The sequence below is a fragment of the Peromyscus maniculatus genome, chromosome 1 (assembly GCF_049852395.1).
Source record: "Peromyscus maniculatus bairdii isolate BWxNUB_F1_BW_parent chromosome 1, HU_Pman_BW_mat_3.1, whole genome shotgun sequence".
NCBI lineage: Eukaryota > Metazoa > Chordata > Mammalia > Rodentia > Cricetidae > Peromyscus > Peromyscus maniculatus.
The window spans coordinates 9593965-9607534 of record NC_134852.1 but is presented as its reverse complement, the minus strand read 5'-3'; the positions used below and the strand labels follow the sequence as shown (position 1 = coordinate 9607534).

At 39.9% G+C, this 13570-nt stretch overlaps 1 protein-coding gene across 1 annotated transcript; it reads right to left on the bottom strand.

The window, feature by feature from the left end:
- Positions 1-1579: 1579 nt before the first annotated feature.
- LOC143271689 (killer cell immunoglobulin-like receptor 3DL1) lies at positions 1580-13352 on the bottom strand. The gene is made up of 7 exons (XM_076563581.1): positions 13283-13352; positions 8738-9022; positions 7272-7577; positions 4606-4899; positions 2352-2450; positions 1826-1872; positions 1580-1723 (listed from the first exon to the last, which is right to left on the bottom strand). Exons 1-7 carry the CDS (start codon positions 13350-13352, stop codon positions 1580-1582), a joined length of 1245 nt encoding a protein of 414 aa, XP_076419696.1.
- Between the last annotated feature and the right edge of the window lie 218 nt (positions 13353-13570).

Here is a 13570-nt window from a genome sequence, read left to right as displayed (position 1 = left end):
AAATAAACCCTTTACCCCAATTACCTTTTGTTAATGGGGTTATTACATCAATATAAAACAATTCAATGACTGGTAGTGTGTACATAGATTGTGTGACTCTTTCTTGGGGGGGAGAGATATGAGCCTGTTGATTCATCTGCCCCTTCAACCTTCCCCCAAATGACCCCCCATTTCCTTCTCCAACAAGGCAAGTTGTGGGCCTTACATACTGTTCTATGTACACCAAATGCTGTTTGTCAAAGTATTCTCTCACCAGGGGTACCTACATATTTCTTTAATATTTTATTACAGACTTCTCTACTGAAAAACATTTTTTAGGATGTAATGGAGGTAAGAAATCTCCTTCTCACATTTTCATTGCATGCTTTTGAAAATTTAGTTCCTCTGTATTGAAACCTTGCCTTTTGGAAGAGAACTCATTAAGACTCAGGAAGTAAACAATATCACACAAGTCTCAGGAAAATCCTAAAAAACATACAAGATCAGTCAAGGCTCCTCCCCAAGATACTATGAGCAATAACAATAACTGAAGAGAGGAGATTCTTCAATTAACCAAGCTGCCAGCAACTCTTTTAGGTAGCTCCAGAGATACAGCTTTCATGAGTCAGCATTCATGCTGGCATGGGCTTTTTGAGATGCAGCCACCTTTGAGTCACCTGGGCTCCAATAATTATCCAGGCATCTATGATCCTAATAAACTCATTAATTCAGTGAAATAGATCTGAGTGGATCAGTTTTGACCTGTCATTGGTGCCATACCTGGGATCAACAGGTCAGTAGGAATGGTAGAAAATCTTGAGGGGCCCTCTGCTAGTGTGATTGGGATCCATTCCTAGTGCATGAGCTGGCTTTTGGAGCCCACTACCTATGGTGGGACACCTTGCACAGCCTTGATGCAGGGGGAGGGGCTTGGACCTGCCTCTACTGAGTGTACTAGGCTCTGCTGACTCCCCATGGGAGGCCTTGCCTTGGAGATGGGGGTCATTTGGGAGGAAGGGTGGAGGGGCAGAAGAGGGGAAGAGAGGGGTATCTGTGATTGGTAGGTAAAATGAATAAAAAATTCCTTAATAAAAAAGAATACCTGAATGAAAAAAATAGGGGAATACTTTGTATGATCAAAATAATATACATATAAGAAATTGTCATGAGACAAAATATATTGCATAACATTATTACATGTTAGAAATTATACTAATAAAAATGAGCTTCTTGTTAATGTAGAGTTGTGAAATACTTATCATGGTTACAGCTTTAAGTAGGTTTAGAATTTACAGCTAATCAGGTTGTAGAGGTCTGCCAGAGTGAAATGAAATAGAGACCCTTGGACCAAGCATAGAGTTTAGTTTCTGTTGAGTGGATAGTGAGGACCATAACATCTGTGAGTAAAGGAAAGCCAGTTTGAGAACCATATAAGAATCACGAAGGATGTTCCAAAGTTAGAGACCTCTGTCTTCAGATTCCAGCTGTTGTTTCACCGCATCTATCAGTCCTTGTTTGAAAAAGGGCTGTGCTCTCCACAGAAGACTTCCTCAGATCTTGGAGAACTCATGGAGTACAAATAATCTTTGATCTTAGTTTATCATTTCCTGACTTCCATGTATATGCTGGGGTCTGTGGAAAATTCCTTGGGACTCTGGGAATTAGGAGTGGTCAATTTTTGTTTGAAGATCATCTGATCAAATTCTAAGTATGCCACTTCCTGAACTTCTTGTCTTTCAGGATCCTAGAAAGAGATAAATGTCAAGTGATGTTGTATACACACAATCTTGCAGAGAATGAAGTAATATTAGATTGTATGGAAGAGGGCAGACTTAGGAGGACCTACCTGTCTGTTCAGTGTTGTTCTCACTTCAGAGTCTTGATCCATGATGGCTGCATTTTAGGAGACAGAAGTAATCAAGCACATGTAATAAAGTACTTCTGCACTCTCATTTCAAATTCAAATTTCTAGTGAGAGATATGGTGAAACCCAAGGTTGCTCATTTGCAGCAAATTAGAAACAGATGTTCTGCTGCTCTATTTTGACAGCCCTGTCCTACAAATGTTTTACCTTAGTAATTATTTCTTCTGCACATTCTCTCTCCCGTTCCCCCTCTGTCTGTGTCTTATAAAACATTTTTCTGGATATTAGTGCATGCTTTGGATGTGAAGATGCAGAAGGTGCAGTGAGGAATTAGTCAGTGGTCTGAGAGCTGAGGGGAAGAACAAGGGCTCTGGTTCCTCTCTAGAAAGCCCTGCCTCAGTTTCCCTGTCTTAGTCCAAGTGTCCTTTTGTAAGTAAAGAATACACACCTGTATTTCTCTGGTCTTGTTTTCTCAGATGACACACACTGGCTTGTTCCTGAGACTTACTCTTTTTGGCAGAGCAACAAGAATAAAAGAGGATGATGAGGAAGACAAGGATCATGGTCACTGACAGTCCAATCAGAATATGCAGGTTCCTGTGGTTATCTGGAGGAAGATGTGAACCCAATAAGAGGCAAATCTTAGGATCTCCATTTTGATGGATTGCATAATATTTACTGATTGATAGATAATTAACATAATTTTTTTCAGGCAAGAGACTTGATGGAAAACTTCATGAATAATATACTGTTCAATGAAAATAGTGTTAAGCTGACTCCTAATGGCTTATCATTATGCCCATATGTTAATGCATTTTTGTTTGGTTTTTCAAGACAGGGTTTCTCTATGCAGCTTTGGCCTCTTTCCTGGAACTCACTCTGTAGCCCAGGCTGACCTCGAACTCACAGAGATCTGCCTGCCTCTGCCTCCCGCGTGCTGGGATTAAAGACACGCACCACTACCGCCCTGCTCCCATTAATGCATTTTCAACTCTCAACAGTGAAGTCTATGTTTGTTATAGATGGTGATTATTTCAGATACCCACAACTGGGAAAGCTGTGGAGAATATAAGACTGTAGAAATCTTGCCCCTAAATCAGATGTTTATATCTCATATCCTTCTCCAGTTGTTCAGCATCACTGTGAAAGAGATGACAGAAGAGATAATTATAGGGAAACTGTCTCTGTACACTGCAGGGCAGTTGAATATATGAAGTGAAGAAGAGGTTGTCATAGCATGCCCAAGAGTGGTGCAAGATCAAACAAGACAAACTCCCAGCATGAAGAGTGGAGGTAGATGTGAAGTCCCACCCCTAGTCAAGGGGATATAGGCAAGTGGTAACTGTTGGGGGCACGAGTGTCAGCTTCCAGGGTGTTGTTACTAGTAAGTTGACCACGCTCCAGCAGATGTTCACACATCCAAAAATATATGAACACTCTGCCAGTGGCAGTAATCTGTAGGACACCGGGTAAAGGTCTGTATTCAGTCTCTTAATCTGAGATTGAGACCACTGCTCACTTAATTTGTTTAGCAACTTCTACATCGACAACACATTTGAAACAGACAACAAATTCTCCCAAAGGGAAAAAAGAAATCAAGTCTATTCTTCCACAGATAATATTTTAAAAAAGTCTTCCCTTCTGCTCACTTGCTTCCTATGTCATGACCCATCACTCCCTCTCCAGGGGACACAGAACTCGAACGACCCATTTTTTCTTGGTAAGACAGCAAAATATATTCTCCTTTTCACTTGTAGGAGGCCTCAGGTGCAGCCCCCATGCTGCTCCTAAGACTTTTGATGTTGTAGAGTTTAAGAATCAGAGGGGATATGATGTTAAGACTACAGAGCTGGGAGGGAGCTGAGCCAAAACATGAATGCAAGAGTCTTTGGTCCCTAAGTTTCCAAAATAGAGGAGAGGAATCAATTACTCACAAGTTTTGGAGTCCAGTTCTGTGCACAAAGTGCAGTTTCTTGATGAGTTTACTAGGGAAGAGGACAGGAGAGGGAGAAAGTTCATCAAGAGGCTGTCTGCTTTCCAATTATGGAAAGTCCTATGAATTTGCACAGTAACCAGAACCCACTACACCTCTTAGTGCTGACCCTTTAGAATGATAGGATGACATTCTGTGGTTTGACTTGGGGGACAGACTCTCTCCTTGGATTTCAAATTGTGGTGAATCAATAGGAATACTGCGGAGAGATTTATGTGAGTGAGAGCTCAGGAGGGCTGCTCTTTCTTTGATCTGCCCAAACTGACTGCAAGATTACACCTAATGAGTCTTTCCTGACCTTTTTCTAATTCTCCCTGGATACACACACATCTCAGTGTGGCTGGCCAAGCAAGATAAGGATTGTTTGGGAGGCTCCTTGTTGATTATTTTGTAATCTGATATCCAATGAAATATTTTTAAATGAAATATAATTATCTCTCTCTCCCCCTCCTTTGTCTCCAGCCTTCGCCACATAATCTTTTGCTAAGATTTCTACATACTCCCTTAAGTTGATAGCCCCTTTGCCTTTGATTAGTATTGTTACATGTATACACACACACACACAACACACACACACACACATCTTACTGAGACCAATGTTTTAATATATATGTTATATTTGTATGTATATTACAAAATGACTCCCAGCAACCCTTTTCTGTAGCAGCCTATGATATTTTCTCTCCATCATCATTTGAATGGTTCCCAGACATGGTTTTAGTATTTCATTAGTCACAAGATATGAGATCTCTATATGAGGCTTTCTTACCTGTGACAGGAAAGTACCATGGGTCACTTGGGGATGACCACACATGTAAAGAGTTACTGAAAGAGCCATAGCATCTATAGTTCCCTGTCTGGATTACAGGACCAAGAAGGAAGTTGGCCTGGAATGTCCCACTGTGGCTCTGCATTGCAGGCAGCCCATGCCCCAGAGGCATCCCTTCTATGGACAGATGGAACACATCAAACTGATGGTCAGAGATGCAGGACAAGGTCACGTTCTCTCCTGTCATCACCACAGGGCCCAACAGGGCTGACAGAGAAGGTTTCTTGTACAAACCTGGAAGAAAAGAGGCAGATACAGTTAGAGGGGCAGCTCCTTGCCAGGGTTCGTTCCCTCCTCATTTCTGTCTCCTCCTTCCTGGTCTGTGATCTCTCTCTCTTGGCTCCACCTTTACCTTCCTTCTTTCTACTTCACCATCTCTTCCCCTGTGGTGACATGTTGTTTGTAATCTGGGAAATAAAGCTTGCCCGAAGATCAGAGGACAGAGTTAGCCACAGAGGGTCAGGCGGTGGTGGCACACACCTTTGATACTAGCACTTGTGAGGCAGAGGCAGAGATTGATCTGGATCTCTGTGAGTTCAAGGCCACAACGGCCTCACGAGATTAATCCAATCTAAAAGAGAAACAGAGCCAGGCAGCGGTGGCACACACCTTTGATTCCAGCACTTGGGATCACATACCTTTAATCCCAGCACTAGGAAGGTTGAGACAGAAAGTGATATGGCTGAGCAGAGAAAGGAACATAAGGCTGGAGGAGACAGGAACTCAGGTACTTTCAGGCTGAGGAGTTGGTAGGGTAAGAGGTGGTGGCTGTGGCTGTTCTGCTTCTCTGAAATTTCAGCTTTCACCCTGATATCTGGCTCTGGGTTTTATTAAAAGATCAATTAGGATTCGTGTAACATTCCCTTCTCCCCCTTTCCTCCTACAGTATTTTACTGAGTCTCTGACTTCAATCCTGTAACCACACATTGTACCCCAATTTTTGCTTTTTACCGGTTTATGCCTCTATATGAATAGGTTCATATCATCTGTCTTTTTAGTTTTGTTTCATTAACATATATTAATTTTATGTAACAGTTGAATTTATTATGAAATATTTACTTGTATATATGATATATTAGTATATTTGTTTTCATTAAAAACTTGAACTTAAAATATAATTGAATAATTTCATGCCCTCTTTTTCTTTAAGTACTGTTCCTTAATTATATTTATCTATGTAATCTTGATCATAATTATGCTGTTATTCTCTTTTGTCCATGAACTTCCCCTGATTCTATTCCTTTTCCAATTGTTCTATTTTGTCCTTTCAGTTTTTCCAAATGTTTTGTCAATCAATTCTTTGAATTAGAGGCACTTGTTATTTTTAATTAGAATGCAGTGTAATGAACTTCATTAAGACATCCTCATACAGTTCTTCCTGGTTCCCTCACTTATACCACCTTTGCTGGCCCTTTCCTCCTTATTTCCTCTTCCATGGCTTGTGTATTCCACCTCTTTCCTCATCTGTCCTTGTAAATCTCCTCCTCCCTCATGGTTAGTTTCCAGTTTCATAACCTATAGCTCCTTCATCCTATGTATGCTGATAATCCAGAATCTGAGTTCATTCTAAGTTATTCAAATCCGATCTTGTCTCTTTTTACATTCCCATATTAATCGATCTCTCTTTCAAAGCACAGACTGTTCTATGCATGCGTTTGTTCCCCTTGAGCAGGGGCCATGATGGTCTCCCCTCTCTTGTTCCTCTTAGTGTGTGTACTATTAGAGTGACCTTTCATCTGCCTCCCTAGCTGTATGTTAAAAAATCCAATATCCCCCATTATTTCTCCATTTCTACTTTCAAATTTTCTATTTAAGATTAAGTCTTTTTGCAGGTTTAGGTTTTCTCTCCCATCACATGCTATGCTCATTATTTCCTCAGCCATTTCTATCTCTCAGCCCCTCTGTCTGAATTACTGTATGTATATACTTCCATGTTTCTGTTTTAGTTGTATCAGCTTATCCCAGGGGTCACCCCTGCAGCGTTTTTCAGCCATCCTGGAATGTCTGAATAATTGGAACATGGACAGAAAACAGTTTGGAGATATAGAAAACAGACAGCGATTGGAGGTCTACTCAATTTCCTAAGGTAATGCTTTTCTAGGATGAATAACCAGTCAACCACAAGAAAAGAAGAATGTTGATCAACATAAAAATTCTAGGTATGTCATCTGTACCAAGGCCTCAGGACAAATGAAGAACCAGACCTACCCAACACATAAACTCAAGTCAGACAAATGATGTGTCTAGGTCTTCTGACAGATGTCTTATGGAGGTAGAAGGTGAACAAAATCTGAACTGTTGAGGCCTTTGAACATTAGTAGAAGGACATCATTGTCTTTGGTTCATAAGAAGCTCACCAAGTTGCCCCTTTCTCTTTACCTCTAGTTATGACTCCCTTGACCGCTCTGTATCTGTGCTATATGATATAACAAATGTTCTCTTATTGTGTCCCCATTTTATTTGTTTATGTCAGTAATATTCTCACCAAGGCTGCCTTTCTCTACATTTCCCATGCTCATCTTCCAGGTGACCTCCCAGGACTTCTAGCATATAGAATAACTACTTTGTATCACAGAGAGGATGAGCAGCAGGTAACACTCACTTACCTGTGATCTTTATGTCAACAGGGTCACTGGATTCGGACCACTCATATGGTGTGTGATTGTAAGAACCATAACATGTGTAAGTCCCAGCATGGTCAGGTGTCACAGGGCCTATTGAGAAGTTTGCTTGGGATCCCCCAAGATGATATTCTGCAGAAAGCTCAAAAGAAGCCTTTATTATTTTCTTTCTATGTGAAGTCAAAATGAAGGTTTCAAACATAATCTCTGAATGACACTCCAGGGTCACCTTCTCTCCTGCTTTTACCAGGGAAGTTTGTAGGGCCAACAAGAAAGGCTTCCTGTAGATTCCTAGGAATAAGGAGATTGTGAGTATGAACCTGATGCCAGTTTATGAATCCAAGAAAATCTATGTCCCCCCCCCAACCTGTTCTTCCTGTCAGTGTCCCAGTGTCCTGTCTCTGTTTATGTTGACTTTGTACACAGACTCCTCCATCATTCTCTGGACATTTCCCAGTTCTGTGACTCTAGTACCAGCACAATTATTCCCCAATGGCTTGTTGTGAGAATGTATCTGCTGATACTGTCTACCACAGTTCCTGTTGTTCTGTTCTTAGTTTGAAGAATTCTGGAAACTTGGCAAGCTTTATGTCATGCTCCACCATGAGACCTTTTAATACTACTTTGGACTAAGTATACTAATTGGCAAGATAAGGGAATGTGTAGTGAAGGTAGATATATCAGGGCAACTCTTCTAGCCTTCTCTATTATTCAAAGTTCTACAAGGCATTCCAGATCTACCATCATGAGCATTGTTTCCTCCATGTTGATGCATTACCAACTGGGTTTTATTGCTCTCTGCCCATCCCTGCCAAGTTTTTAATTTTCCCTTGATGTGAATTCCTGTATTAGTTTCCAATCACTACCATAACAAATGATATTCTGAAAAAGAACACAAGTGTTGGGAAGATCAGAATTCTGAAACAAGCCCAAACAGAATAAATCAGTTATCTAGAGGGATACGTTACTGCTGGTATCAGTAGGGAAGCATCCATTATGTTTTCCCTTCCAGCTTCTAAGGTCTCAGGCATCCTTAGCACTTGGACCCGTTCTCCACTGTCAGAAGTAGCAGTAGGGCGTCTCCCTCATGATACTTTGTTCTGCCCACAACTGCATTTTCCTTATTTGTTATATGAGCCATTGTGGTTCTACAGAGTCAGGATAATTCAGGACATTCTCCCATTCTGCTGTCAACTTGTTAATGTCTGAATTCCATCTTCAAGCCCAATTTATCCATGACACCACACTCCTTAACACTGCCTTAACACTCACGAAGGCTTAGGCACAAGAAAATGCATGTCCTTGGGTTTATGTTATGTCCACCATAGGACCTATTTCCATGTGTTGAAAATTCCTTTATAATGCTGAGACTCTGACTAAAACTTGTTCTGAAAATTCAAAAATGAGGAGCTTTGGGGAAATGAAATTACACTCCAATCATGATCTCTGACCTGATATTATGATCTCTATGGGGTTACTGTGTGATGACAGTTCATTAGGGTACTGATGATTGTAATTATAGCATCTGTAGGTTCCTCCAAATTCCGGTGTCACGGGACCCAAGAGAAGGGTCTTGTAGAATTTTCTGTCATGGAACTGAGGGATAGGAGGTCCAAGTTCTTTGTACAGCTTGAACATGGAAGACTCCTTATGATAGTCACATTTAAGATCCACATATTGTCCCAGTGTAACAACATGGCTTGGCCAAGCAGACAGTGAAGGCTTCTCATGAATTTCTGCAGAAAGATACACAGAAAAAATTTAATGATCCCCTTTTATTCCTGAGTGCTGAGTGTCACTTCTTCAGGGTCATTTATCCAACTATTTTCTCTTAATTGAAGCATCCATGTTTCAATGTGAGAGGTAGAAATGATTAGGGGATACAGGAGGTAAACAAACATCATATATATTGGAAAGCTGAAACTTGCAAGATTCATCAGCTTTTCCAGTTCTGTAGAAAAAGTAAGCTATAGTACCTGCTGAATCCTAAGTGGATATATTTAACACCTGTTTATCTCCCTGCAAGTTGTACAGAGAGCTCCCTAGTTTTGGCTTTCTTGATAATCACCTACATGAGGTGTGCTTTCAGTAATGCTTTTGAGTCAACCTTTGCTTCTGCTAATAACCCCTCATCCACACTGCTATTATCTCATTTAACGCATAAATTCACCTATTTAAACTTTGATGCAATCAGCTTGGTCTGTTATGGGCTTCATTTATGGGGTGAGCAGATTTTCATGTGTTATATGTTCCCAAAAATAGTCTCAAACACAATAGGGTCATTTTCATGTAATGAGTGTCCCCCAACTACCACATATCTATGGTTTATCTTTCTATGCTAAGATATGTTAACTGATAATGTAGAGTAAGTGTTAAATAACAAAGTATATTTGGTCATGAAAAAATTGTAATTTAAAAATAAATTACATTAGATGCTAGAGTAAAAGCTTTATTTGTAAAATAACAGAAGGAAATTGTGGTCACTAAGACAGCAGAAAAGGAATGCTCTTGATTCACCCTCACTGACTCTAGAAGTCCAACAATACTAAGATTAGAATTACATTGTGATTATTCCAGACCTCAGGGGTGAGGATGAGCTGTCCCATATGACCACAGAATTGAGAAAATCCACAACATAAGAGAGGAAAACAGCCTTTGAACTACTCTGTCCCTTCTGTACTCTTGTACAGAGCTTCATTCACAGAGGTCAAACTGGTTCACGTTTTCACACCAAGAGTGATAAGTTAGAGCAGACATACTGTTTCTCCACCATTTAAGACCCCTCACACATACGTGGAACATTGAGAGTCTAGCATTGCTCTGCCACTTGGGCCACTTGCTTGCTCATTTTCCTACACTGAAAGTGATGTTAGAGGCAGACATATAGTTTCTCCACCATCTCAAGACTCCTTGCATGTGGAACATTGAGAGTATACAATTGGCCTGTCACTTAGATCACATAGTGATGAAAAGGGTTTGGACTCACGATTGACAGCCCATGAATCTTGGTCTATGTTTTGTATTCACATAGTGGATGTTCCTAATGAAAGAGACAATAACAAAACACCACAGTAAAGACAATTTGGACTCCAGATAATGAGGGCATCTTGCAACACTGTCCTGGCAGAGGGGATTATGGACCCAGTGAGAAACTGTCCCTGATTATGGAGTGTGGTCAGTGATCTTACTGAACCAGAAGCCCAGGTGACAACAATATCTGATCTCAAAACAGAGGATGCAAGCTAGTCAAACAACAGAAATTGACATCAAGGTCATCCAGTTCAGAATTGTAACCAATTTGTCCAACTTCTTTCTCAGGCTAGACTAAGTAGTAAAGGTCTATTTACAACCAAAGAACTTCTGCATGTGCAGAGGAGGTGATTCTCTTCACTATGCAGGTGTGTTTGTGTCAGAACTTAAGCATGGAAATCCGAGAAGTCAAACCTGACAGAGAACAATGGTGAGACGTTGGAAGTAAACACAGAGGAAAGGAAGGCCTATGAAGCCCACAATAAATAATTCACAGTAGTATTTTTAATGAAGTGATAGAATTATAAGAAACTATGAATAAATATTTGGAGCTATGATCCCTAATGAGAGAATAAGTGGCACTTTTTTTCTGGGTCGAGGTTATCTCAGCTAAATATTTTATAGTTTCATTTATTTTCCTGAAAATTTCATGGTTTCATTGTTTTTCATCAATATATCTGTGACACATTTTTATCATCCATTCATCAGCTGAAAGACATTCAGGTTGTTTCCTTGTCCTAGCTATTGAAAATAGAGCAGCAAAGAACATGACATGGAATGCATCCATGGCATAAGATGTCAAGTTCTTGTGATATATTCCAATGGCTAGGAATGATGCAAATATAGTACTCATTTATGAAAGTCTCAAGAAATTAAATTTAAATGGCAAAATCTTTTATAAACTAAAAAGACACTTGTGGCATAGTATAATAAATAAATAAATAAATAAGTAAATGCAAAATTTTAAAAAGTTAATAGAATGTTTCAATAGTATATTGATACAATAGGAGAATGAATGTGCTTAGATCAAGCATTATGTAATCTAATGAGTAAATACAAAAACTGAATTAAAATTCAATGAAGAAGAATGACAGGATTTTTAAAATACCATCCCAATACCAAATTACCAGTCATAAAAATTCAAGAAAAGGTAAAGGAATATAGAGGTTTTCTTGGGTATAGGGGGTTAGAACTAGGATGAGTTTAGGCAGGGGGTGAATATAATTAATACATTGTGTGAAATTCAATAAAACATTAACAAAAAGACAGAAATAAGAGAGCTAATAAAAATAAAGAAAAAAATCATAGAGAAAAGTTTAGTACGTTGTTGAAACTTGGAATAAAATGAACATGGTCAAGTCCAAGAAGTTCAAGAGACACAAAAGAAATCCAACCCAAATAATCACAATCACAGAGCACATTATTTTCACATGAGATCCTGAAATCAGAATGATAAAAGAAGCAAAGAACACACGAGGTACTTTCAACACACCTAATGGTATACAACTGAGCAAAGATTTCTGGGCCCAAGTGACCCGGATGATTTATTCGATGAGGTGAGTAGAAAAAAGAAAAACCTGCCTATAAATGTCAGCAACTCTGTGCTTTAGAAATAGACATAATGAATTTCTCAGAAAAAGATTAGGAGATAGAGTTCATCACCACAAGCACAGGAAATTCTGTGGAGTTCTTCAAACTAAATGTAAAGGCTGCTAATGAGTTGCATGAAAACATCTTTATGTGGAAAATGTAAAAGATTCTCACTGAAATCAAGCCAAACTAAGAAGATGCAATAGTGTGCCAGTGGTGCACAGATTCTATCTGTAGCATAGATGTGTGTAGATAAAAATAACAACTTCAATGGTTGTCAAGTGACTCACATATTTAAAAAGTCATAAATTATTACATCAAATTTCAAAATATGTGGAGGTGGTCATTTCAGAGCATGGCAAGGGGGAAGATTATTTTAATTAAAGATGTTGATTATCTGCCAAGTGTAATAGCCCACTGTTTTAATCATAGCAGTTGGGAGGCACAGGCAGGCAAATATCTGAATTCATGGGCAGCCTAGTGTAAAAAGTGACTTCTTGTATAGTTAGAGTTATAGAGAAAACCTGTCTTGAAAAACCAAAAAAAATTAATTGATCAAAGCTGATGCCTGACTCTGCCAGGGACAGTGCCAGAGAGTATCTGGGAGAGACCTGAGAGACTGGTTCCTTGGATCCTAACTCAGAAGTTCAGAAGACTCACCAAGGAGTCACTCACAGAAGCCACCGGTCAACACCCTGTGACATGTGCTCTCATGTTAGAATGAAACCTATGTATTGGGATGGGTAGTATCTCAAAGTTTTAAGGATGGACCCACCTGCTTCTGTCAATGTCCTCAGGATTAGGAAGAAGCCTGCAAAGAAAAAGTCATGCTGGATGATCCATCTCCTTCCAATAGCATAGCCGTATGACCCTCCCCTTTCCTGTTGGGTCTCTGTAGAGTAGAATCAGAGTTCACTTAGTTAAGATGAACTCAGGAACTGAAATCCAGCATGGAAGTCAGTGTTTCTGCTGAGGATGGATCCAGCTTCCCAGGATGACATTTGCACTCTGGTATTCAACACCCTTCATTCCCCAGAGGACTCACCAGTACACACAAGGTTTGGGAGTAGAGACAGCATGGTGTTGCTTCAGCTGACAAGAGGTAGAGCCAGAATAAAACTTACAGGATGTTGTGAGAGGCTCAAAGCATCTACCTGACCACAGCACGGAAAGCTGACCAACAGAGCACATCCGCTGTCACTCCCACGTTTATTGATTTTTTTCCACATAGAGTTTTTCTGTAGCCCTGTTTATCCTGGAACTCACTTTGTAGACCACGCTGGCTTTGAACTCAAAGTGCACCTCAATCCCATCCCATGTGCCTGGATTAAAGGTGCATGTTGCCATATGAGGCTTTGCAAATGCTCCCCCTTTACCATGGCCTTGGAGGATCACAGCTTCTTGGAATTCTTCAGAGTTCAGCTCTTCAGCCACAGCATTCACCATGACTACAACTGAGTTGTATCCTGGACCCAACACTTTTTATTTCAAATAATCAAATTTGATTATGATTCCAAAGGTTTGCATATTGTAACTTTTTACATCTGAGGCTCAATTTCTCCTCTGGTTTTCTGTGCAACATGTCCAATGAGTAGTATTCATGTTGTAACAGTAATCCTAATGTGTCAATCAAAATGACCATACTTATAGTAATCCAGTGTCAG

Coding starts and splice junctions, on each gene's coding strand:
- LOC143271689 (XM_076563581.1), bottom strand. CDS start 13,352: ATGGTGAATGCTGTGGCTGAAGAGCTGAACTCTGAAGAATTCCAAGAA. Junction 7,578..8,737: donor CATAGAGATCATAATATCAG/GTCAGAGATCAT, acceptor CCTTATTCCTAG/GAATCTACAGGAAGCCTTTC. Junction 1,724..1,825: donor GAACAACACTGAACAGACAG/GTAGGTCCTCCT, acceptor ATCTCTTTCTAG/GATCCTGAAAGACAAGAAGT.